At 40.0% G+C, this 23,252-nt stretch overlaps 2 protein-coding genes across 3 annotated transcripts in view; both read right to left on the minus strand.

Annotated features, from left to right (window-relative positions):
* Positions 1 to 662: 662 nt before the first annotated feature.
* tgm2b (transglutaminase 2b) lies at positions 663 to 10,312 on the minus strand. The gene is made up of 13 exons (XM_034135080.1): positions 10,201 to 10,312; positions 6,986 to 7,165; positions 5,822 to 6,040; positions 5,212 to 5,330; positions 4,630 to 4,758; positions 4,336 to 4,513; positions 4,054 to 4,186; positions 3,452 to 3,555; positions 3,124 to 3,366; positions 2,571 to 2,846; positions 2,322 to 2,482; positions 1,897 to 2,033; positions 663 to 1,186 (listed from the first exon to the last, which is right to left on the minus strand). Exons 1-13 carry the CDS (start codon positions 10,208 to 10,210, stop codon positions 1,033 to 1,035), a joined length of 2,043 nt encoding a protein of 680 aa, XP_033990971.1. The 5' UTR covers positions 10,211 to 10,312; the 3' UTR covers positions 663 to 1,032.
* Positions 10,313 to 11,615: 1,303 nt separating this feature from the next.
* Positions 11,616 to 23,252, minus strand: part of quo (quattro) — a 28,391-nt gene continuing 16,754 nt past the window's right edge. For both annotated transcript variants that reach the window (XM_034135009.1, XM_034135008.1), the window contains exons 9-24: positions 23,110 to 23,208; positions 22,859 to 23,007; positions 22,030 to 22,168; positions 21,694 to 21,816; positions 21,305 to 21,502; positions 20,201 to 21,177; positions 19,733 to 19,982; positions 19,223 to 19,312; positions 18,332 to 18,556; positions 17,204 to 17,374; positions 15,374 to 15,551; positions 14,800 to 14,916; positions 13,920 to 14,165; positions 12,658 to 12,935; positions 12,230 to 12,286; positions 11,616 to 12,122 (exon numbers count right to left, since the gene is read on the minus strand). In XM_034135009.1, coding sequence (XP_033990900.1) covers positions 12,248 to 12,286; positions 12,658 to 12,935; positions 13,920 to 14,165; positions 14,800 to 14,916; positions 15,374 to 15,551; positions 17,204 to 17,374; positions 18,332 to 18,556; positions 19,223 to 19,312; positions 19,733 to 19,982; positions 20,201 to 21,177; positions 21,305 to 21,502; positions 21,694 to 21,816; positions 22,030 to 22,168; positions 22,859 to 23,007; positions 23,110 to 23,208 — 3,279 coding nt within the window. In that variant the 3' untranslated portion in view covers positions 11,616 to 12,122; positions 12,230 to 12,247. The remainder of the gene's footprint in view (positions 12,123 to 12,229; positions 12,287 to 12,657; positions 12,936 to 13,919; positions 14,166 to 14,799; positions 14,917 to 15,373; positions 15,552 to 17,203; positions 17,375 to 18,331; positions 18,557 to 19,222; positions 19,313 to 19,732; positions 19,983 to 20,200; positions 21,178 to 21,304; positions 21,503 to 21,693; positions 21,817 to 22,029; positions 22,169 to 22,858; positions 23,008 to 23,109; positions 23,209 to 23,252) is intronic.

Genomic DNA, 23,252 nt, shown 5'->3' on the forward strand with positions numbered 1-23,252 from the left:
TGCCCATATGAATGGTAGAAGTAAATGTCTTGTAAAAGTTGGTGTGTTGTTATAGTCTAAAGCAGGGGTGTCAAACTCAATTTCATCGCGGGCCACATTAGCATTATGGTTGCACTCAAAGGGCCGGTTGTAACTATAAATATACATATATAAATATATAATATATATATATAAAATAATGTATTATATTACACTATTGCCTCTGAATTGGATTATTATCGGATAGGATAATAACTTAGTAATTAACTACCAACTACGTCTGAAAGCAGAAGTCCAGGGCAAATAATTGCAAGTCTCTTCAGTGTGCATGTCACAAAACGAGATGCATTGTGGGACAGGTAGTTTATGGGCAACCTGCTTCTGTAAAGTGGCATGTAACCGTATAATAAACGTATTATATTCTTTGCAAGCTCTTGCGGGCTACATAAAATGAAGTCGTGGGCCGGATTTGGCCCCCGGGCCTTGAGTTTGACACCCCTGGTCTAAAGGAAGAGCAGTGGAAATGGTTATATTACTGCAGCGTACCATGCAGAAGACAGATCACCTAAAGCATCCACGGGTCTACATTTCATAGACAGACATTTGTTTTGAATTACTATAGGATGTCAGTACTATACCCATATGGTGAAAGGCGAAGCTGAAAAAAACGAAAAACACATTGCTTTGATGCAAGGGTGAAACAACTCTTTTAATTGTAGCAATGAAAAGGTATAAAAATAAAACATAGTACTAAAGTGACTAACTATTCATTCAGATCACAGTATATATTCTGTCAACATTTTAGCATGCACAGATTTAATAAGCCTTAATGAGCATAAAGTGTTGTCACTAAAATATCTGGCTCAGAAAAATATACATTAAGCATTTTGGACTAAACAGTGAGATTATAAAGTATTTGAATAGAAAAGCTTTTTTTTTTTTTTTTTAACTGTGCAAAAAAGGTTGCATTTGCATATCTTTAGATGGCTAAAGGCTTGCAGTAACTGTTGACAAAAGAGTGCCGGCCCGGCCATCTCATGGACTGTAAAGGCTTTATTTTTTTCCGATAATGACATTCCTGTAGCCCTTGACGTGACACAGTTTGTTGCTGTCGAAGTCGACCACCAGCTTTCTCAGCCCAGAGTGGGTGGGAGTGAAGTATATTTTCACCTTGGCATCCTCCCCAGGTCCCACTGAAGAGCCAAGCCTGTAGGGTAAATATTTAGACAGTAAGATTGTGACACGTACACTAGAGAGAGACATTTTTCGTAGTCTTCTGATTGCATAAATGTTTAGACGATCAATTACCACTGATTAACGACTCATGACAGTTTACACTATGTATGGAGATGATGGGAATGGAGCTGTAGTTTATGAACTTAGCATACAGTAAATGACTAAAGGTCATTAAAAACTTGAACAATAAGGCCTCTTCTCTAGTATATTATAGCGTTCTTAAACTTGTCTCGACCCCACTAAGCCTCTGCTTCTTTCTTTAGCAGTGGGCTCCTGTCCTGACTAAACAGAGGCACATCCAGCCACACATCTGGAGGCTGCACCAAGAGCGGGGGAACAAATCATAAAACAAAATAACACATATCTCAGAGTTTGGAAGTCGAATGGGAAAAAAACATTTCCACGACAGACAAATATGATTTGAAAAGGTCAAAAGTTGCCCATGTGTTGTCATAGCAAAAAAGGCAGAATGAGTCTGGTTGCTCTGCGTCCTGTCACTGAATGTAAATGTTTATCAGATTTTATTCTTGGGGAACATTTTTCTTTTATAATTGACTGTGTGCATGTTTGTGTCTGCAGAGTGGAAGGTCAGTTACATCTGCTCATTTATGACAGGTCAGTGGTTGGTTTTAATGAGTAAAGAAAATGATTTCAATCTGTGTAAGAAGGAACTCATACAACCTCTCAGAGAGGACTTGTCCCGAAGTCAGGTTGGACCCTTCGATGCTGAAGCAGCAGTTCTCCAGCGCCTCTGGAAGAGGGTTTTTGAGGGTGATCTCTGCAGCCAGCTTCCTTCCTTCCTTCGGTTCACCCAGGATCTGCAGAGCACAAGAACTTAGTGAGTGAAAGTCTCACTATATGTTGAAAACTATTTTACTTTACTTTACCTACTTGGGTAAAGCGTGGTTTATACATACTTGGGAACATGTGTTGATACAATACTCTAATCCTATATTCCTAGTGATTAACTGGCCTGCTTTTGTTTCACTTTTCTAATACATTTTCAGGGCTTGTTTTGACTTTGGACATTATATATGTACTTTTTTGGCATTGTTATTTAAAAGTTGTCCATAATGTATAGCTCCAGTTGCAGGTCATATACTCACTCTGACTTTGATTTCAGGATTCTCCAGCACAATGTTCCTCACAGCCAGCATTGCCTGACTGTTGGAGAAGTCTATCAACAGAACTGCCAGGCGGATCAAGTTGTCCTCAGTGAGTTGCTCACCGTACTTAGAGTAGTTCAGTCTTAGTGGGACGCGCCTCTCTAGAAGAAAACACACAATCTATTGAATACTCACAGTGCAAAGTCAAGTGTATCGAGCATTCACATGAAAAACACTACATCACCTCACCTGCTCCTGGGGAGAGCTCAACATTGAGCAGATCTTTAAAACCACAATTATTTCCCATATGTCCGCTGTAGGACACAGCACAGGATCCAAACACCAGTCGGCACTTCTTGTCGCTTTGCGTGTTGTTTGTGACAACGGCGAACACGTCAAAGTCGCAGCCCTTTCTCATGTCTGATGTGACTTTGATGGCGATGTGTAGGCCTTCATTTTGCTGCTGTTGGAGCAGCTTGTTCTGGTGGTTAGCCTTCTTGAAAGCCTCCCGCTCTTCATCAGAACCTGGAAATATGGAAGTCATATTTATTTAATGTCAAATTGTCCCTTTTTATAAAAAGGACCTTAAATCTGACCTTCTTGAACACTTTATGTACATTAAAAATAACACAAATACTGATAGGGAATGTAAGAATGTAAACAGCAAGTGAACTCTTTGTGACCTGCTGATATGCAAAAAAGGCCTGTATAAAGTAATGGTCATGTTTACGGTGTCTTGTGATAATATAGAAATGATAAGGACCACCTCTATTGAATTTTTGTTTAGTCTATCTCTTTATACCTTCAGGGTACTTGTAGAGATGAGTGACGTCCTCTCTGTCGTCACTGCCCACTCTCTTTGTGCTGATTTTCTGGCCCACAAATGTAGTGTATGTGGTGACTTTTGATGTGCTGCCGTCTTTTTTCTTCATGATGTTGACGACATCAGCATTGACCTCAGCAAAGACAAATGGGGCGTCGTACTTGAAAGTGAGCTCACCCTCCTTAATGGCTCTGACAGGGGTTGGGCCGCAGCAGAACACTCCTAAGTTAAAAAGATCAACTTTGGTGAGGATTTGTCTTGATCAAAAGTAGGCTCAATGATTAATTGATTGAAGTGTGTTCAGTACCTTCACTTTTCTCCTGAGGTGTAGGGTCACTGGCCTGCCAGCCGTCAAAATCTGATTTAAATTCAGGCCGGCTCATCCAGTTCTCTACCCAGCAATGATAATTCCTACAGATACAAACACACCATCAGCCTCCTACACTTTCTGTTATCAGTATTTACTGCAAACTAGACGGTCAAGTTAATAATCAAATCTGCCTAACTACAGGCATGGAAAGCTTCTAATAATACAAAAATATCTATCATTGAAATGTAAGTTAATATTAGAGCTGCAACAATTATTGACCAATAAATCAGTGGATCAACAAAACAAATTATTTGGCAACTATTTGAATAATCGTTTAATCTGAAGAGGTTTTTCATGCATAATGTGCTATTTTATGATATTTTGCTTTATCTGTTATATATCCTATTTAAGTAAGTTGATCTTTCGGTTAACATTGACAAAACAAGACATTCAAAGACTTCAACATGGTCTTTGAGAAACTGGGATGGATGTTTTACACAATTTCCTGACAATCTACACATTAAATGATAATGCAAATAATCTTTAGTTACATCCCTACACATTAGACCTTTTTCTTAATTTATTAAATATGTTCTTACCATATCATTTCTCTAGACTTAAGGAGGTCACCGTTTTCATTGACGTAGCGTTCAATCACCAGGTCGCCGTTGTTGTCGTGGGCTGACAGGTAGTTGGTGACGACTCGGCAGGGGATGCCAAGCGCTCTGGAAACTAACAGGGTATAAAAGCAACTTACATGAGTATTGGAATGCTAAAAGGAAGAGACAAATGTATATCTTTACTGCGTGTTTACACATTTCTTGTGTCTGTTTGAGACAAATCGAATGTGTTTTTCAAAGCTCCACTGCGTCCTATCTTACTTGTGCAGGCCACAGCTGCGAACACCCAGCACTGTCCGTAGCGAACAGGCTGACAGGCCTGTTTGTCCCAGTTGCGCAGAATCTCCACACTGCCCTTCCAGAACAGGGGGCTGACACCTCCTTCATAGCCATCTGTCCATTTTCCCAGCAACACCCCTTTGTCGTCATTACAATTCACCTAACAGGCAAAGGAATGATACACATAAATTCTGAAATCCAAGCGTTTTAAATGTTTAGTTTAAAATGACATCATCTGTGCAGATGAACAAAGGATAAGTGAAAGGAAATGAGTACCATGGCACTGAGCACCCTGGAAACATAGATGGGATTTCTCCTCCCTGAGCAGTCTTTGCCAGGATTTCGCAGACATTTAGGATTCGTATCCAAAATCCGCAGACAGGTGTCCAGGATTCCACTTTCAAACTGTACAGAAAAAAAACGCTGATTAGTTGCTTATTGCTGACACAAGGTTAGAGATGGTGAAATCACCAAGGAGAGATTAGACAAGTCCGTTTCGAAACAACTAAAACCGGTGCAAACGCATAGCGTGGAACTCTGGCATGCTGTAAAGCCTAATGGCTGCACAAGTAATGCAATGCTTATGCCAAGCGTATCACACTTTGTGTCAGATATCAAAGAAAAGGCAGGAAAAGATAACACTCCCCTCATGCTATCAAACTCAGACTGTACACTGTCAGATATAAATGTCTCAGCCAATTTAAGTGCCAAATATTTTTGATAAATGCACATATCTTCCTGTTATCAAAATAAGGGGGATTCAAACTCCTTTGCCACTCAGACACAATGTTGGCTCTCAGACTGGACAAAGTGTGTAAGATGAAGTGAGGCTGACAGCAACAGTGTTGGTGTTGGTACCTGGCCAAAGTTCCAGGGTGTAGGTATTGGATGTTTGTAGCTGCCTCGAAAGATGATTCCATCCGGAGATAAGACGTATTCTTCCAAACTCTGCTCATTTTCCATGTACACTGCATCTCCTGTTGCCAAGACACATTAAGAATAATATCATGAATGTCCTAATACATGTCTGAAGTGACTTCAATTTCTTTGGAAACAACACTTATAACCGCACCCTGCAATCTGATGGAGTTCATTCACAGCTTTATTAGTAGGATTTACAGATGCTTTGTAACTTTTGTGCATTACCAGGCCAGCTGTTTCCCTCTGTTTCCATTATGCTAAGTTTAACTGGCTGCTTGCCCATATTTACCAGAACAGTGTAGATCGGCAAAAAAAACATCAATAATTATATTTCCCAAAATGTTTAACTATTTCTTTAAGGTCAAACAATAATTATTCAACAAAACTATTCAGCTAATCATTCTCCTATACCCTCTGTGCTGCAGTGCTCTTAAATAACTTCTGTCTTAAGCCCACTTCGACACATGAACTTCAAAGCACTTTGTAGCTTAAGATCGCAACACAAGATCCACCACATGACAGCTTGACGTATGATCTGTTTACCCACCTGGGCACCAGGGGTTAAAGAGCAGGATGAACTCAATCCGCTCTGATGGCCCCAGGGTCAGGGTGTAGCGGCCGATAGGTGCGTCAGGGGCGGCGCAGAGGGACAAGGCCACCATGTCTCCGGGGGGGCTGGTGACAGCAGCACTCCAGCGGGAAGTGTCAATGCTGGCAGACAGACCAAAGGAGGCCCTGGTGCCATACTGCTCATTGGGCTGAGGACCTGCATGTGACAAAGAACTTAGTTAGAGATACCATCTGGGAAATATTTTGAGTCTGGGCAATGGAAACTTGCAGGGTGCATTTGCCTGTTTTCCCAACCCTGACTATATTTAGTTCAAACATCTCTGGAATCTGTTCTCATGCATGGACAGCTTAACTGTGTAATGGCATCTCATTATAACTCTCTCAAGCACCCCCTAAGTGACCTCAGTTCAGCTTTGGATTGTGATAAATAATGTCATCTTAAAATCCTCTGTGTTCCTTTCAGTCCAAACATTTCTTCACATCTTCCACCGGGTTCATTCAACTAAAACAAGAGCAGGCCGCTTCCTTCTCATTGGGTGGGATTGGGGTTCCTACTCTGATCCATTAAAACATACTTGGCTTTTATAGCTTGATAATGTTATCTATGATTATACACATGCTTTCCTGTCTGCAAGCAACATTTCCTGTTTTGGATATGATGGCAAGTAGCAGCTGACTTATCATACTCTGCATGAGAGTTTATCCAAATATGAACTGAGGAGAGTAGTCAGATGTCTCTGTGTTTACTTAGTGTTCAAACAGCAGAAAATCATGAGTAAACTGTAACTGTGGCTCCTAACAATAACAGCGTTGTCCTCTAACACCCACAGAACATTATGGGACAAAACAACAGAACATCTTAAAGCTACTGTAAGTGTGCTCTTTGTAAAAGCCAGTATCGGTGTCACTGAAAAATGAACAATGGGAAATTGCTTTATTTTCCTCTACAGCTGCTTCCCCCGATCATATATACAATCACAATAGGTTGCTTAAGAAAAAACACTCAGTAAGTTCCAATGTGACACTAAGGTCCTGCATTAGAGGGAAGTGATCACAGGGATACTTACAGAAACTTTTATAACATTGTAAAACCTTTACTTAAACTTGTATGTGTACAGAAAGATGTAAGTAGGAGTAGCACCTGTCTCTGCGACAAACTCAAGGGAGCTGACTCCCGGTTGGAAGGTTCCGGAGCGAAGGTAGAGGCTGATTGAGAACACCTGGCCTCTCCTCAGGATCAGACGGTCCACACCGTTGAGATCGGTGCGATGGTCGGTGTTGTTGAACTCGCACTCCAGGTTCCAGCGTTCAATGTCCAGAGCTGAAAAGACGTGAGGGCATTTAAAAAGCACTGAAAAAATTAGCAGAAAGCATAACCCTAAAAAAGTGTTGTTGATCATTATATATCTCTATCATTATCAACCTTACATATACATGTATGTGTTGCTATTCAATACAGTATGACTTATTTTAAGTATTCTAGTAAGTCATTATTGTAGGTTTTTACATTAAATAATGCATAACGTGTTACATAGCGAGTAGCTCTCTTTACATTCATTAAAATGAGTAGAACATACAGTTTTATATTCATCTTGAGCACTCTTAATTAGATTTTATTGGAGGATATAGTATATATTTATTGGGTACATTTTAAGTAGTTTTAAAATGTAAAACTATAAATATCTTTCTTTTTATGGAAGACTGATGGTAAATTAACCAGAGATCTACAAGAGTCTGAATCTTGTTTTAACAATGAAAATGTATTTGTGTATTTTTTACTTCCCTGGCTACAAGTTGACTTTTATAATATATAAAAAAAAGGATCAAATGTTTAGTATTTATCCTCAAAGCCACATTGTGTGGACTTTGGGATAAAAATACTTTAATGGTAAGATTGTTTAATTTCAAAGGGCTGTCTGGGTGGATTTAACAAGAAGTAAACACAGCCTGCTTGTGAAGTGTGCAAAGACAGAACCACTCCTTCTCTCCAGGGCACCCTGTGACTAAAGAGAATCACACCCTTTGATTTCCTGTTTTTAGACAAATTAAAGGTCTCCCTATATAAGGCATTCACTACGTACTGCTCCATGACATGTCAGAAGGTTAACCTCTGACCATATATTAGTATGCTGTGTTAACAAAAGCCCTGGAGACCCTCATGTGGATATAGGAGTGTCAGGTCTAGGCTAGACTTGGGTAAACAAAAACTAAGCTGCATAGTTTTCCTGCTGTTTTACACCAAGTCCATTATTCCTCAGTGTTTCCTCAACTTTCCTGTAGCTCTGATGTTTTACTGATCTTGACTTTAGTTCAGTTTCTAATTGAAGACATGTTTGTGTCACTAATTGGGGTAAATGCGGCTGCCATATAGATGACAACGCTACCTATTCTGGGACAGCTGTAGATTGTAGTCAGGGGATAAGGAGGGCTTTGCAGTTCAGCCTGTGAATACTCTCCAGCCATTCGATATGGGCAAATATCATATAAAAAATCAGCATGGAAGCATGAAGCATCATGCTATTTAATCGTGTTTGAGAAAAAACATCTGGAGAAAGAAATATCTCACTTGGGTCTAGGAAATTCAGATTTATTTGTACTGTTTTATTTTGAAGACAGAAGAGTATTGCTGTTAAGTACATCGCACCTCATGCCAAGAGTTCAATAAAACAGATCCTCAGCTTACAGAATGTAAAAACTATTATAAAGATTAATATCATATAAATGTCCATGAACCTGAAACGTTCACAGCAGACAAATGGTGCACTGGGAAACTGACGTAATGCTTTCTGTAAAGATTTGTGGGGTGTTATTTTTGGCCACAAGAGAACATCTCCTTTGATTTAAAACCACAGTGCAACAGCATGTGGTGAAGCAGGTGACATTCATGTGGGTATTCAAAGCCAAACTGCACGGTGAATGTATTGCAACGTGCAGTTTGATATATAGGGTTAAATAACTCACAGCACAAGGCTTTAATATGAAACGGATGGGCAGAGATTCCACAGCAATGACCCTGTCCTCCTCACTGACCTCTACACGTTGTGCACGCCCACAATTCAGTCCAACTTTACCACCCATGACCCGCACAACCACACACAGAGGTACTGCCTCAGCAGGCAGCACAAGCCTAATAAGGACATTACAACAAATCTAGCAAGTGTCAACTGTGTAGCCGCTGGTACAGTAAACAGTGTTTTAACCCTGGAAAAATAAATATGTTCCCGTCAGAAGTGAATGGAGTTTTCAGTCTTGCAGTTAACACCCATGCTGACTTCAGCGCTCCATCACAGACACTTTCAATTGCAACTAAATGCTTAAGCTTCCAACAGATGGAAAACAGGTGCCATTTCTTCATCAATGTGCTGTTTATTCTAACTGCAAATGCTGTAGTCAGTGGTGTTATATTTGCTCATTTCTATTTGTGTGTACCGTAGTTGCTGCAAAAAATACATATTAGTAACATCCTGTGAAGGTTGAATAAAGAAAATAGAAAAAGCATTTATTTATGACTTCAGACTTACTGTTCTGTTCACAAGTTCTCTTCTATGCCACCTAAAAGTGAAAATCGTATGCCTTTTTCTACCTTTTCTTCCATAAAATGTGAAACTACTCCTCAGACATGTTTGGCATACTACACATATTGCCTACACACAGGTCAATGCCATATTTCAACCTTTAGATGTGTTTGAGGAGTTTTAAATGTCTTTACAAGGGCATAAAAGTTAACTATTTGTAGGGTTGTGTGTTTGAGTGTATGTGTGTCCGTCTCTGTGTGTATGTGTATGTGTGTGTCTGTCTGTGCATATCTGTGTATATTCCTATAAAGCAGTTGACTCCAGCTGCTTTCAGCTGCTATTAAAAGGGTCCCAGGATAACAATCACGGCTCAAACATGCGGTTCAAACTTTTTTTAGATGCATCGGTCTTCAGATGTCAGATGGTTGTGTGCTTGACAGAATAATAGTATGTGCAGGATGTGACAACTTAACATTTGTCAGGTTTTTTCGGACACATCATGACTACAGTATATTCTGACAACATTGTTTGACCTTCCTTCTCATTTACTATTCTGTCAGTGACTAGAATAAATGACCACTGCATTAAATAAACTGAAAGTGAGTTGCCTTAACACAAACACCCGTATAGAAAACAGAGGAGATAAAACTGCAAAGCAAAATCCTTGACTTGTAGAATACATATCATTACGCATGTAGCCGAGTTTCTGTTCAATAACTTACCTAGTTGTGAACTACTACACGACCTTTTTATGCAATTACATCGCAAATGGTTATTGTTGTTGTTTAAATAGCACCGGAAGTGTATGACAACAAATACAAGTAATGAGAGTACAACTTACCTTCAGACATGACTGCAGGTGTGTTCTTGGACCAAACTGTGTTTCCAGCGAATCTGCAGCGCAGCTCAAAGGGAAATATGTGTGTGAACACTCGCCGTTATCTCGCTCTTATTTGTAGTCGTCCTCCTCCTGGTGGTGGGCGTGACGCGACCCTTTCGCGCGAGCGCCCACACGTTGAGTTGTAGCCTCTTGCAAACATCTTCCGGTGATTCATTACTGAAGGATGGTCTCTGAACGCTAATTTGTGTGTGTGCTGGGTTAGCCAAGAATAAGTAGAGACCCACTTTGACGTGACAGAAGAATAGTGGAAAGGTACAGAGTGCAGTAACATTTACTTAGAATTACAACAATATGGCAATAGGCTACTATTAAAAATAAGAAGGCAATTAAAACCAGGTGTATTTGATAAGTATTTTTACTTTAAAATGTTACCTTTAGTTTGTTTCACTATTTTATATATATTTCTTTCTTTCTTTCTTCTTTTCACTCCGGTATTACACTTGGTGACATGTTGCCTTATGAGCCTAGTTTATTTCGAGTAAAACCCATACACATTACCTATACAGTAAGAGTCAGTCATATGGTTTGCAGCTCTAAAGGCAGACTATTATAAACCACATATAAGACTATTGGCTCCAGAGCTGTGCATTGCATGCACAGAGTGGAATGTACGCTTGCCAAGGCAGGCTTGGCTAGATCAAAGACTGTGGCATCTTTCGCCCGGGCTCAGTTCCCGGTCTAATAGTAATCATGTGTTTCCTAGAAAATAAATAGGAAATATTTTGAAACCTTTACTTCTAAAGAAGTCGGAAAAGCAGAAGGTTTAGGGGAAGTATGACTTAAGAAGTTATGACCTTTTGACATAAGCTACTGTATAGAGTGGGGTTCCTGTTGAGCGCAATTAATCATCACTTTTCCTGTTAGATAGAACTGTTAGTAGTTACAGTAATCTAACTATCTGTCATACAGTTTAATGCGACTTGTTGGCTACAATGTTTCATTTTCTTCTTCACTTTTAAAAAGTAAAGTATTGTGAACAAATCAATCGATTCTCTTCAAATTATGTTAACTCTTTAATGTGGGTTTGGATATTCTGGTGTTGCATATTTGCTTTTCATTAATCAAGGAAATGCATTTGTATAACTTACTCGACTATATTAATTCCCCATCTTAAATTTGTGCCAGAAATTGACTAACTATTTGACTAATTAAAATATTAGACTTTATTAGATATTAGCCACACATTTTTTAGTTTAAAGATCTTGCATCTTGGTTTGGATAGAAAAAAAGTTATTGTGCAAATAAATACACAAAGGACACATCATCACTGTAAATCAGCTATATCAAATACAAAAGCAAGTTACTAACCTTCATTTCAGTAAAATACTAGTTTGTACGAATGATCAAAAGAAAGGAAAGAGTGAATGTGTTTTATTTTTGAGGAAAAAAGGACACATGTTTTAACAAGTTTGATAAATCTGTACAAAAGGAAATACATAGGACAAAAAGGCATAATGGTGTTTGCTGCCTTTGTGATACAATTCTTCACGGACCTCGACATTTTACAAAACTCCTCTAGAATCCGTAAGTTGCTTGTTAATAACATTCTGCTCATTTAATTTCACCACGATTATTAGCATTGTGTTACAAATACATGTAGCAGGTAAGCACTGAAAGACTGCAGAAACTCTATGATCCTTTGCAAGAGATATGAGACTGGTTTACAGGGACAGCCATGTCAGTTAAGCATTTTGAAATGTTTGAGTACAGTACATTTACAGACTTTTTTTAAAACAACTATTATGACAACTATTTACAGAGTGGTTATGGATTACAGTTGGTGTATAAAAGGATGTCTGTTTGAATGGTTTCATCTTCAACGCTGTCGTCAACAGATGGCATTTATTGGATGAAATCCAAATCTGTAGAAGAAAAAAAAGTTTAAATCAATTTTCTTTCCACAGCAGAACACTTTATAATACACATAATTACCAACTGTTCAAAAGGAGTTATAGTAAATAAAAGTCACCTTGTACTGCATCACAGGTCAAACTTCAGTGGATTTTCCAACACTGGTGTTCTGAACCTGAGGGATTGCATACAAAATATGATTAAATATGAATCACAACAGAAGATGAATCATTGACATAGGGAAATGCAATCTGCATGCAGAAAAATCACTTTAAAGACTAGAGCTGCACAAATTGAGGAAAACATGCCATATGCAATAACATTGTTGAATACCACAATAATAAAAAAATGAATAAAAAAGGAATTATTTCCAACATTCTTTTATTGAACAGACAGTATTTATGGTGAAGGCATGGTATTTGCAAAACACTAATTGCAGTCCGGATAAACAGGGCAGAGATCGTTTATTGATGAATTAATCACTAGGTATTTTAAGTTTCCATATTGTGAACATGTTAATCACTGGTAAAGAGCTTTGTACTGCACCTTGCCGCAGGGCAGGTCCTTGGTCTGGTTTTGTTGTTTAATCTTGGGCTTTGGTGCAACTGGTGGTTGGGTTTTTACTGGGGATCCTGCCAGAGCATTTGTTTTTTGGAAGACTGCAGAGGCTTCAGTCCTATGAGCAACCAATGCCTCTTTAACAGTGTTCATGGAGGGACAAAGGGAAGAGGATTCCTCCACCTCTCCTCCAACGGCCGATTGGTAGCTGTGACCGGAGCAGCTGAAGCCACTCACACTCTCTCCAGACGACTCGGAGCTGTCCACTGGAACAAAGAGGAGGCTGGATTATACACATGTTCAATGGATAAATGGTCAATTCCATCAACTTCCCTTTAGAAATGTCCTTGGTTGCCCTGACCCAAACCTGTGACTTTGTTTGAGAGAAATACAACTGTTAAAGTATCTCCAGGTTCATAACATTTTGGTTATGTATGAGTTACAGTAAGAACATATTAAAGGACACATGTCATGCTTTTCCGGTTATTACCCGTCCCCTTGTGTGTTATGAAGGTTTTTATGCATGTAAACGGTGTGCAGAGTCAAAACCCTCAAAGTACACCCTGTAGCGAGTAAAACTCTAACACTCTAATACCTCCCCAAAACGCCTCGTTGGAGATACATCATTGTCCATTTGATTCTTCCGGGTACGGGGTGACGTAACCCCGTACCAATGACCAATCCACGGACTTCCTCACACACACACACAGTGCAGGCAGCGCCATATAGAGAGATATTCTATCTATATGGCGCTGAGTGCAGGCAGCTCTGCTGATTTCTCCTCCCTGGCTGCAGGCTGATAACAGACAGTTGGGATCGCAACGAAATTCTCTCTGCAGACCCATTCTCACAGCGTTTATCAACCTTTTTCTTACTCAATATCAAGCCACACTTATTGTTTTTACTTCGGATGTGAGTTTGTGTTTGCTCAGGATGAGTTTGGCTGTGTTTCGCTGTGTATCCTAAACAAGGAAACACCTCCACGGAGCTCAGCGCGATTCACAACGTCCCGACCAATCAGAGCACACTGTGCTCACAGGGAGGGTGGGGGCTGGAGCTTTTGGAGCTACAACGAGCCGTTAAAGGCAGAGAGTGAAATTCAGTGAATACACGTAGTTTACAGAGATGCTGTATGAGAAACCAATGTGAGTTTGGAAAAATGCACAATATAAATCTATTCTAGTATACCTCAACAATGGAATTATGATCAGTGGAAATGGCCATGACAAGTCTCCTTTAACTAAACTCACGCAATAAGCTGTGACTCCCACTCTCATGGTCCAGGTCGTCCTCCTCTATAACTCCAGAAGGCAATGCGTATCCTCCAAGGCCCCCCGTAACCCCCCTCCTCTCTGGCCCACACAGGTATCCCCCGGGAGACAGGGAACCTCTTCCAGATGAAGAGGAAGAGGACGAGCTGCTTCCTGAACCACCAGATTTGGGTCGAACCCCAAGAAACCCATCCAATGGCCCATGTGAGGACAGCACTCTGTTTCCTGCAGTGAGAGAAAGTGGGTGATACGATCAAAAAAGCCAAAAGTTATATAAAGCCTATTGTCACCTTCATCAATGACCATTTAGTAAAATAGCTAATAGTTGAATTGATGGGTTTACAGGTCAGAATCCATGCATCAGGCACAACGTCAATATTGCATCATCACTAAAGAAGAGCTGAAGCCTCCACCTCTCCAGACTGGAAATGTCCGCCACTGGGTGGATTCAGTGAGTACACATGTAGTTGTTTTTTAGTTACTTTAGCAGGATTGCAAGGAAATGGTAGTTATTAATAGTATGAATTCCCCTCAAGGTCATGGAAAGTTTTGGATATTTGAAAAGGTGTGTGTAGCCTATATTGTACTATGGTAAGATGTGGGATGTTTACTTGTTGCTCATTCCCAAATGCTTGAATGTCTTTCTGCCCAGATAAACAGAGTGGCAAAGTGTATCACTACACTGGCAGCTGTTAGGCAGCATCAACAAATAAGGTTAGCCTACAAAATTAGCATTTTGTTGGTTTGCATTGGCGAACAGGCTGGCCTGAGTCAATCTGCTGGCCTGGCCACTGCTGCTGAATAAAGTGAAAGCCATGAATCAGTGAGTACACCTATTTTACTGGCAGTATTTGCTTACCTCTTCCCATCTGTACATAGTTGACAGCTCTGTCATTGATTGCTGCATCACTGGGCTGGATGTCCATGAACGGCTTGTTTCCAATACCCATGAACACTCTCTCCTGCATACGGACCTCTAAAAACACATGTGAAATAATCAGTTCAAAATGTTTTCAAATTCAGGAATGGAAATTAAAGCAAACGCAAGCAGAGGTGGAAGAAGTTCTCAGATCTATTACTTTGGTATAGAACGCAATACCACGTTGTAGAAATTGTGGAAATGCTCACTTGTTTTGAAATATCAAGAAAGATAGGTACACAGGAAGTGCAAATGTCATTATAAGGAAAAGGCTCTATCAATAGAATAGAATAGAATAGACTATATCTTTATTGTCATCATACAAAGTACAACTACATTTATTTGGCAACTCTCACTGCAGTAGAGAGAGCCATCAACAACTCTCTATTACATTAACCTCACACATGTTATAATATTTGTAATGGACAGTACAGTATATTGGCATGAAGACATTTCATGGACATGTCATGCCACACCAGTGCGTGTTTATGTATTAGTGTCCATTTGTCGGTACCTCTGTTGTGTACTGCCTGCTCCCACAGGATACGCTCCAGGTCCTTGGTCCAGGCGTCCTTCGCCTCCCGACTGGCTGATTGAAGTGTGTATGTGTCCTGGGTTTTCCTCTTCCTGAACCAGATCTCAAAGCACAGGCCGCTGTCACCACTGTTTTGGGTCATGCCTACATCTGACGTCTAAATGGAAGCAAAGACAAACTAGTCATGTAACATGTTAGTTTGAAATATGAAAAGCATGAAAAGTACAGACAATTCTCTACAACTTGTTTTATTTGACTTGTGGTGTTTTGCAGTGTTTCAGAAGATTTACTAAACTTCTGGTGAGGACAAAATAAAATAAATGTTATGTTAGTGGTGGACAATGTGTGAATCTCATAGGAAGACAGCCCCTAAAGTAAAGTGTAGTGTATGGGGCCAAAGCTACAGTGTTGTTAACCTGGAGGTCGAGGTTGGCTCCTGAATAGTTGCTTATAGTTGCAGTTGAAAGCTTCTCCAAGGTGTTAATGGAGTTTATGCTGATTTAGGTGTTAGTCTATTGTTTGCTCTCTTGTTAAAGTACTTAAATATTAGGTGAAATATATACAATTTAAATCCATGAATTTCAATTATATTTAATGTACTGCAATGTTTTATTTTCTCTAATTAACATTCTAGTACAGTATCCAAATGTTCCTTGGGATATTATTTCTAACGCGATGCTCTAAATGGGACAACGTTCAATGCCAATTTTCATGTCCAGGCCTCTCCTTGAACTTAGGTCATTTGTAATTTTTCTCGAAGAATGACGTCTGTAAATAATGAGTAGGTGTATTGCAAGAGAGTTGTAATTGCCATTCAGCATGCACACGCATTTAGGGAGTTATCCTGTTCCAACAAAAGAGGAAGTAGTAGTAGATCTGAAACTGTTATTGCTTAATTTACTGCTACTTCTGGCTCAGACCTTACATCATATATTTTAACTACGCAAGGAATAAAACTTGAAGTGGTTACCTGTTACAAATACCTTGGTATCTGGCTTGATGATTGTCTCACTTTTAAACGACATGTCAATAACCTGCTTAAAAAACTGAGGGTTAGACTAGGTTTCTTCTACAGGAACAAGTCCTGTTTCTCGCTCGAGGCCAGAAAAAGGCTAGTCACTGTGACCTTTTTACCTGTGCTGGACTATGGTGATCTGATTTATATGAATGCACCTGCCAATTGCCTGGTCAAGTTAGATGCTGCGTATCACAGTGCACTGAGATTTGTGACAAACTGTAAAGCGTTAACTCATCACTGTACCCTGTATGCAAGGGCTGGTCTGCCTTCACTAACTGTACGGAGGCTCAGTCACTGGTACATTTTTATATATAAAGCCATGTTAGGGAAACTTCCATCCTACATCTGCTCCCTGATCTCACGGCGAATTGTAAGTGGCTACTGCCTGAGATCCCATGCTGTGGTTTTATTAAATGTGCCAACTGCTAGGACTGTCTTAGGGAAAATAGCATTTAGATGCGCAGCTCCACTGTCCTGGAATAGTCTGCAATTAAAATGGAAACTGAGCAATCTGGTGCCACTAAATGTTTTTAAAGCTCGGTTGGATGCTAGTGAATCGGAAGCTGTTGGTACCTGTGCATGTGGATAGTTATGTAAATTGTAATCCCTGTAATGCTACTGTATGATGTCCTTTTGTTGTTCTGTTTATGTTTTTAATGTTTCATGTGGAACCTACTTGAGCAGGTCTCCCTTGAAAAAGAGATCAATGATCTCAATGGGATACAACCTGGATAAATAAAGGTTTGAAATGAAATGAAAATCAAGTTGTGTGTGTTCAGCAAAAAGTGTACCTTGAATGACTGTTTGTAGATATATGTTTCATTTCCTACATCCGTCTTCCTGGTTTTGCTAAAAAGAATGAGTTCTTGAAAGAGAAAAATGTGGCGTAAACATTTTTTCTTCCTGAATGTGACCAAGAACTCATCCTGCCGTATCAGCTGCCCCTGCTCCTTCAGATTGACCTGCAGTACACACAAAAAGAGATTATGGGGGGTTATGTATGGTATTCAGCAAAAAGAAATAGAAAATACCAACATCAACTGTACAAATTATTTATCAATATGATGCACAATCAGCCTTTTCTCCCAAAAATGATTATTTTGTTTTAAAATTCAGCTGATGAGGACATACACATTTAATATAAATGCCTAAGGCAATTTCAGTTAAAATCACTACAATGTATTTTCTGACAATGTACAGAGACAATAACCTTTATAAGCTAACCAACACAATTCCTATGAATCTGCTCTTTTGGTAATGGAGCACATCCCAAGCACACAGCATCTCCCTTCACATTCCATGGAAGCATGATGACATTCTTTCTCTATAATTAATCAATTTTATTTCTTCCACCCAGATCAATCCCTGTTGACCTAAGGTATTGCACAAATCCAAATCCACAATGATGAATGTTTTGGAAAACTGTACTCCTTCCCCTCACTTAATGTAATGGATGAATGCTGTCATCTGGCCTTGTCTGTACCTGTCTATGCTTTCCCCATCAAAGCAGAGATTTCAATGAACACTGCTCACTGCTGGAGGGTGATAAGTCATTCTTATCACAGTATACTATATCTATAGAGCATAACTGTATAGGTATGTAATGTATACAGGACATGAAGACCTCCCCTTCTTATGGTCTTTCTTAATATTTCGGTTATATAACACAACATTTTAAAGGAACAAGCTGCCTATCTTCATTAAAAACGCACCTGTTCACCATGGCCTTTGACCCCTAACCCATCACAGTCCCCCTGCTTCCACTCCCATTGCTATTTATTTAATTTGTACTTTATTATTTGCCCCTTTTGTTTGTTTGTTTGTTTGTTCACCATGTAAAGCAGCCTTGGGTCCCTTGAAAGGCGCTATACAAATGTAATCTATTATTATTGTTACTATTATTATTATTATTATCTTACGTCGCAGTGGTGGATGGCGTCCATTGCCAGCAGGTTGTTGCCATGGCGAAGTTGGAAGTGGACGACCTCCAGGGCGGCCTTGACCTCAGCCATCTCTCTGGTTTGTCCCGGACCGCACTCCCTCATCATGTCCTGCAGCAACAGGCTGTACTTACTGATCCGCTGCACGGGCTTCAGCAGGTACGACCACAGGTCCATCTTATCCCCCAGCTTCAGCTGCTTCTGCTGCCGTACGAGGAGAGGAGACAACGCTTCATTATTGTCCAGCAGTGCTAGAAATGTACTTTTAAAGGTATTAGAATAATGGTAAAGTCTAGGTGGAGAACACTTTAAAGGTAAGTGGAGAGACAGACATCCATCATGACTAAAATAGGGTAAAGAGACGCACCCCCATTCTTAGAAGGTCACTTATATTTATTAGCAATGCTATCAGCTTGGCTCAGAAGTGGTATAAGTATTCAGATTATTTTCATAAGTAAAAGCAGCAATACCACGGTGTAGAAGTTCTCAGTGTCAAGTAAAAGTCCTTAAGTATACATCTTTCTTAAGAATCAAAAAGTAAATCATTATACCAACTGGGCAATTTCTGAATACTTTATAACGTATTTTGTTTTAGTTAAAAGACTATGTACTGGGGTGTATTCTAATCCATGACAAAACATTGTAATATATTAGTTGATTTATATTTTTTTGCATTATAAATCTCAACATTAAAAGTAACTCAAAGAACTGCTTGGTCTAAGTACAAGCTCACATAGCAGCTAGTCGATTCTTATCTTGAGAAAACAAATCATTATCTCCAGTTTTCTTAAAGAAAAGTGAGGATGTGGTTTTGAGAAGAGAAATGGGAATAGGAATGAAGAGCAAAAAGAGGATGGCAGTGCTTCTCACCTTGAAGAAACCCTGTCCATGATTAATGAGAAGACAATCCGACTGTGGTTTGTTCTTGCTGTAAAGTGCATACAAAGCAAAGCTGTCTCTCTAAAAAACAGATGAAAAAGAAAGAACGTTAGTCATCTTCATCATCGGCAACAAAAGAATATGCACACGTCAAACTGAAATGCAGACTAAACAGTGTATAAGAGCAGTTCACATGTGTGTCGATTGTACTTCTCAATTCCAATAAATGTGTTAAATAAACCGTTTTTAAATTGGAAATAAAGGCATTGCATTGGTCTACAGTCAGGACACATCTGGCAGGGCTTTTGTTGGCAATCGATTATGCTTAATTATTATGGTTTTGGCTCAAAACAGGAAACCATGGACGACTTCTCGACATTAACGTCTCACATCTGCCTTGACATAGTTTCGTGATGAAAACAACAATAACTCAGGTCCTACCGAACTTGCAGGCTATAATTGATTTGTAATACTTCTTTGCACCGTTAATATTGCACATACATGTCGTAAGAAGCAGCGTCCCACTCTGAATGGCTCATCCACGCAGCTCTCCAACTCTTTCAGGAAGTGATGCCGGTGGAAGTCGTGGAGTTTTTCTAAGTTGCCGAAGATGCTCCCCCTCTGGCCTCGGAGGTCCTGAGGGACGTCGGGCCTCTCCAGCTCGGGGAAGTAGTGATCTCGAACATAACCCAGGGCCTTGACGTACTCCCTCTCTGTGGACAGCAGCTCCTCCATGATCCTCCGCAGTTTCCTGTTCCGCATACAGGAAATGGAAAGTGTGAATGTGAAGCTCATAATCTAACCCAGGTGAGCTTGGGATCAGTTTGATGTATTTGTGCGGGTATGACAGTGTTGCAACTACAGAACAACTGGGCCATTCATGAATATAACCTATGTAATTTCCTGTAATGTCATATACAGCATCTCACTGAGATTTTAATTACAGCTGAGGCAGGGGGGTTTACTTACAAAACATTGCTGCCATTGTTTTCTGTTGGTGTGAGTAATGTCTCTGGGGTCTTTAAATCCTTAGGGCTCTGTGTAGAAGCCGAGCATCCTCCACCCTCCTCTTCATTACTGTCTGTTTTTGACTCGCAGCTCAGGTTTCCTGACCGCAAACTCTCGTTATGGGAAATGGGCAGATTTTGGACGGTCTGCAGATTTGGTTCCAGTGGCTGACAGTGTTTGTGTCTCACATTTAAAGGTGAAAGGCCAAAGACGCTTGTCAAATGAGAGCTCGCACATGAGCCCTCGCTCAGGGACCGACCCAAAGGTTGGTGCAATGGGAGATCATCGCCCTCATTAATTGAGTCTGTTCTCCTCAGATCTTCCTCACTGTGATGTGCTCTCAACATTTGTTTGGTTTCTTGAGGACATTGGCCGTTTTGTGGAAAAACTGGAGAATTGTTTTTGATTTTAACTTCTTCTCCGTGTAATTTATGTGCTTGGGATTCTCCTCCCTCATCATCTTTCAAGTCCTGTTTTGAATCGTGGTTGAGGCATGCAGCAGTGGTGCTATCTCCTTCACTTTTTGAGATATTGACGACCTCTTTCTGAGAGGTTGGCTGCTGTCTCAGGGAGCATTCGTCCCCCAACTCACTCCCTTTCTCCTCCTTCTCTACTCCTCCATATACCTCTTGAGGGTTTGCAGCTGTGGTCTGCTGGATCTGGTTCTTATCTACGCCATTCTCCTTCTTTTGCCTCTCCTCAAGACGCTGCCTAACTTCTTGGCACTCTACCAAGGATGCATTCCACACTTTCATGAGCCCCGAGGGCCCTGATCCCACAGCACAGGCCTTAGCTTTCACAGCCTGGAAATGCAGGGTGGAGAATTCACCACCTAATCTCTCTACATACATTTGGAGTGTTCTCAGGGTCTGCGCTGAGTAACACCCTGGCTCTACCTGCTCCAGAAAATGACTACATTCCTTGGCCAAAGCAGACGCCTAGAATGAAACAAAGAAAAAGGGAATTTTAAAGTTAACAAAAATCATATGTTGGCAAACGGCAAGTGAAGAAAAAGGACAATTTAATTTGAAATGTCAAATGGATGAAAGATGATAAAACACAAACCTGGTCACAGAAGCGGTGCACATGCACCAGTGTGTTCAGTTCTTTGTGCCTCTGTTCTGCCCGCACCATAAAATCATCCACATTGGATTTGAAAGTGCTGAGCAAAGTCCGAAAAACATCTGATGCAGGACTGGACTCACTGGCCCCAACTAGTCCCTCTGCCTCCGTCACCAGGGTCAAGGCGTACTGTTGTTTTTCCTGTAACAAATAATAAGATGTCAAGTGGAAGATTGATTTCCCGTTGCTACTTCTATGGTCCCTTAATGTTAACAGTGAAGTAATTACAATTTTTGGAAATAAAAAAAAGAAAGAAAAACCTTTGGTATGTAAAAACTAACAGACAGCCAAATAAAGGCAATTTTAAAAATGTTGTTATATTGCTGTAATACCTTAGACTCCGCGTGAAACACATCAAAGTGCTGCAAGGCCTCTTCAGTGCACATCAGGGACTCATTTGTTGTGTAAGAGTTCTTCAGCCTCTGCTCGCCTTCTGCATTGAACCATATCCCAGCCTGCAAGACGTAATGTAGGATTGCACAATGTTACAGTTAACTTGGCACTGTGAGTGTAGCCTTACGCTTGTTATTACGGAGAAACAGTTAAATTAATGAGAGCAAAAGGAGACAAACTTGAATCTCTCTTTATAGAAACACTTCATTAGTAAAGGTTTCCTCACATATTGTAGATTTGAATTGTTGTGAACCTGGTGAAAGAACTTGTATTACCGTGCTAATGTTGGCCTCCGTCTCTCTGAGCCTGAAGAGGAGCTCCAGCTGCTGCAGTGACTCATTCGATCTCATCACCAGGGTGTGGAGCTTCTCCTCCACCTGGTTATACAGACTAGTCACAGACTCCAGAGCATCTCTGCAAGGACAGTGAAGAAACAATAAAAAACTATGAGACAAATCACACGCAACTGGGTTATTTAGTATCATTTGTTATTTCAAGTGTATTAATGGGCTAAAGCAACAATTGATGAGATACAGTAGGAGCACTTCAGAAAAGGATAGTTGTTATGATTTGAGTTGTTGCTCATATGTTATGTGAGTCATACTGTAAGTTAATGAAATAACAAGCCCTTCACTTGCTTATAGCCTGTATAAATGAAAGAGGAATACTGCTGTTATTACAAAAAAGCCTAGCATAAATAATATATATCTGTAAAAAAAAAATCTGTGGCTGATGCTTTAATTGGTAAATAGTCATTATAGCACTACATTTGAAAGTGAACTATTTCTTAAGTGTTAAAGTACAACTGCTGGTTCAGTGGATTATTATTATTAGGATCACCTGTATGTTGTTGTTCCTAATATTAGTATGTGTACCTTTCTTTACATTGTTGTCTATAATTTATCTCACTTTCTGTAAGATTGCAGGGGGTTAGGGATTAATTTAAAATGTTCAAAGTGGAATTTATAATGTGATTTAATCATTTTGTAAAATCCCAATAAGCATATTAAAATAAAATAAAATAAAAACAGCAAGGCCATTTATCTCTGTGTTCTGCCTGGCACAAACATCTGAAAATAAATAAATGTAAATATGATCTGATACCTGTAGTCCTCAGACTGGGGAAACCTGAACTCCTCCCTCCTCATTCTGGCTAGAACGGCCCCCCCTTCTCTTTGCAGGGTCAACATTCGAGTGTCTTCCAGCACCTCTTTCATTGAGGCCCTCTGTTCCTGAATGCATTGTTGCACTTCCTGTAGCAGCCACACCAAAAGCAAAGTCAACACCCATGAGCTATTTGGAAATGTGCGGTGCACTAATAACATTACTTCACACTGTGACCTTGTATATCCTACCTGCGCTGTGTCTAAGTTCTTACTGCCATCCACTTTCTTTATGGCCTTCTGCAACAAGCTGTCGGCTCCTCGCAGGTCAGTCATGAAAGAAACCAGTCTCTGAAATGAATTAAATGTAAAACTTAGTAGAAGTGGAAACAATT

The sequence above is a fragment of the Trematomus bernacchii genome, unplaced genomic scaffold (assembly GCF_902827165.1).
Source record: "Trematomus bernacchii unplaced genomic scaffold, fTreBer1.1, whole genome shotgun sequence".
Classification (NCBI taxonomy): domain Eukaryota; kingdom Metazoa; phylum Chordata; class Actinopteri; order Perciformes; family Nototheniidae; genus Trematomus; species Trematomus bernacchii.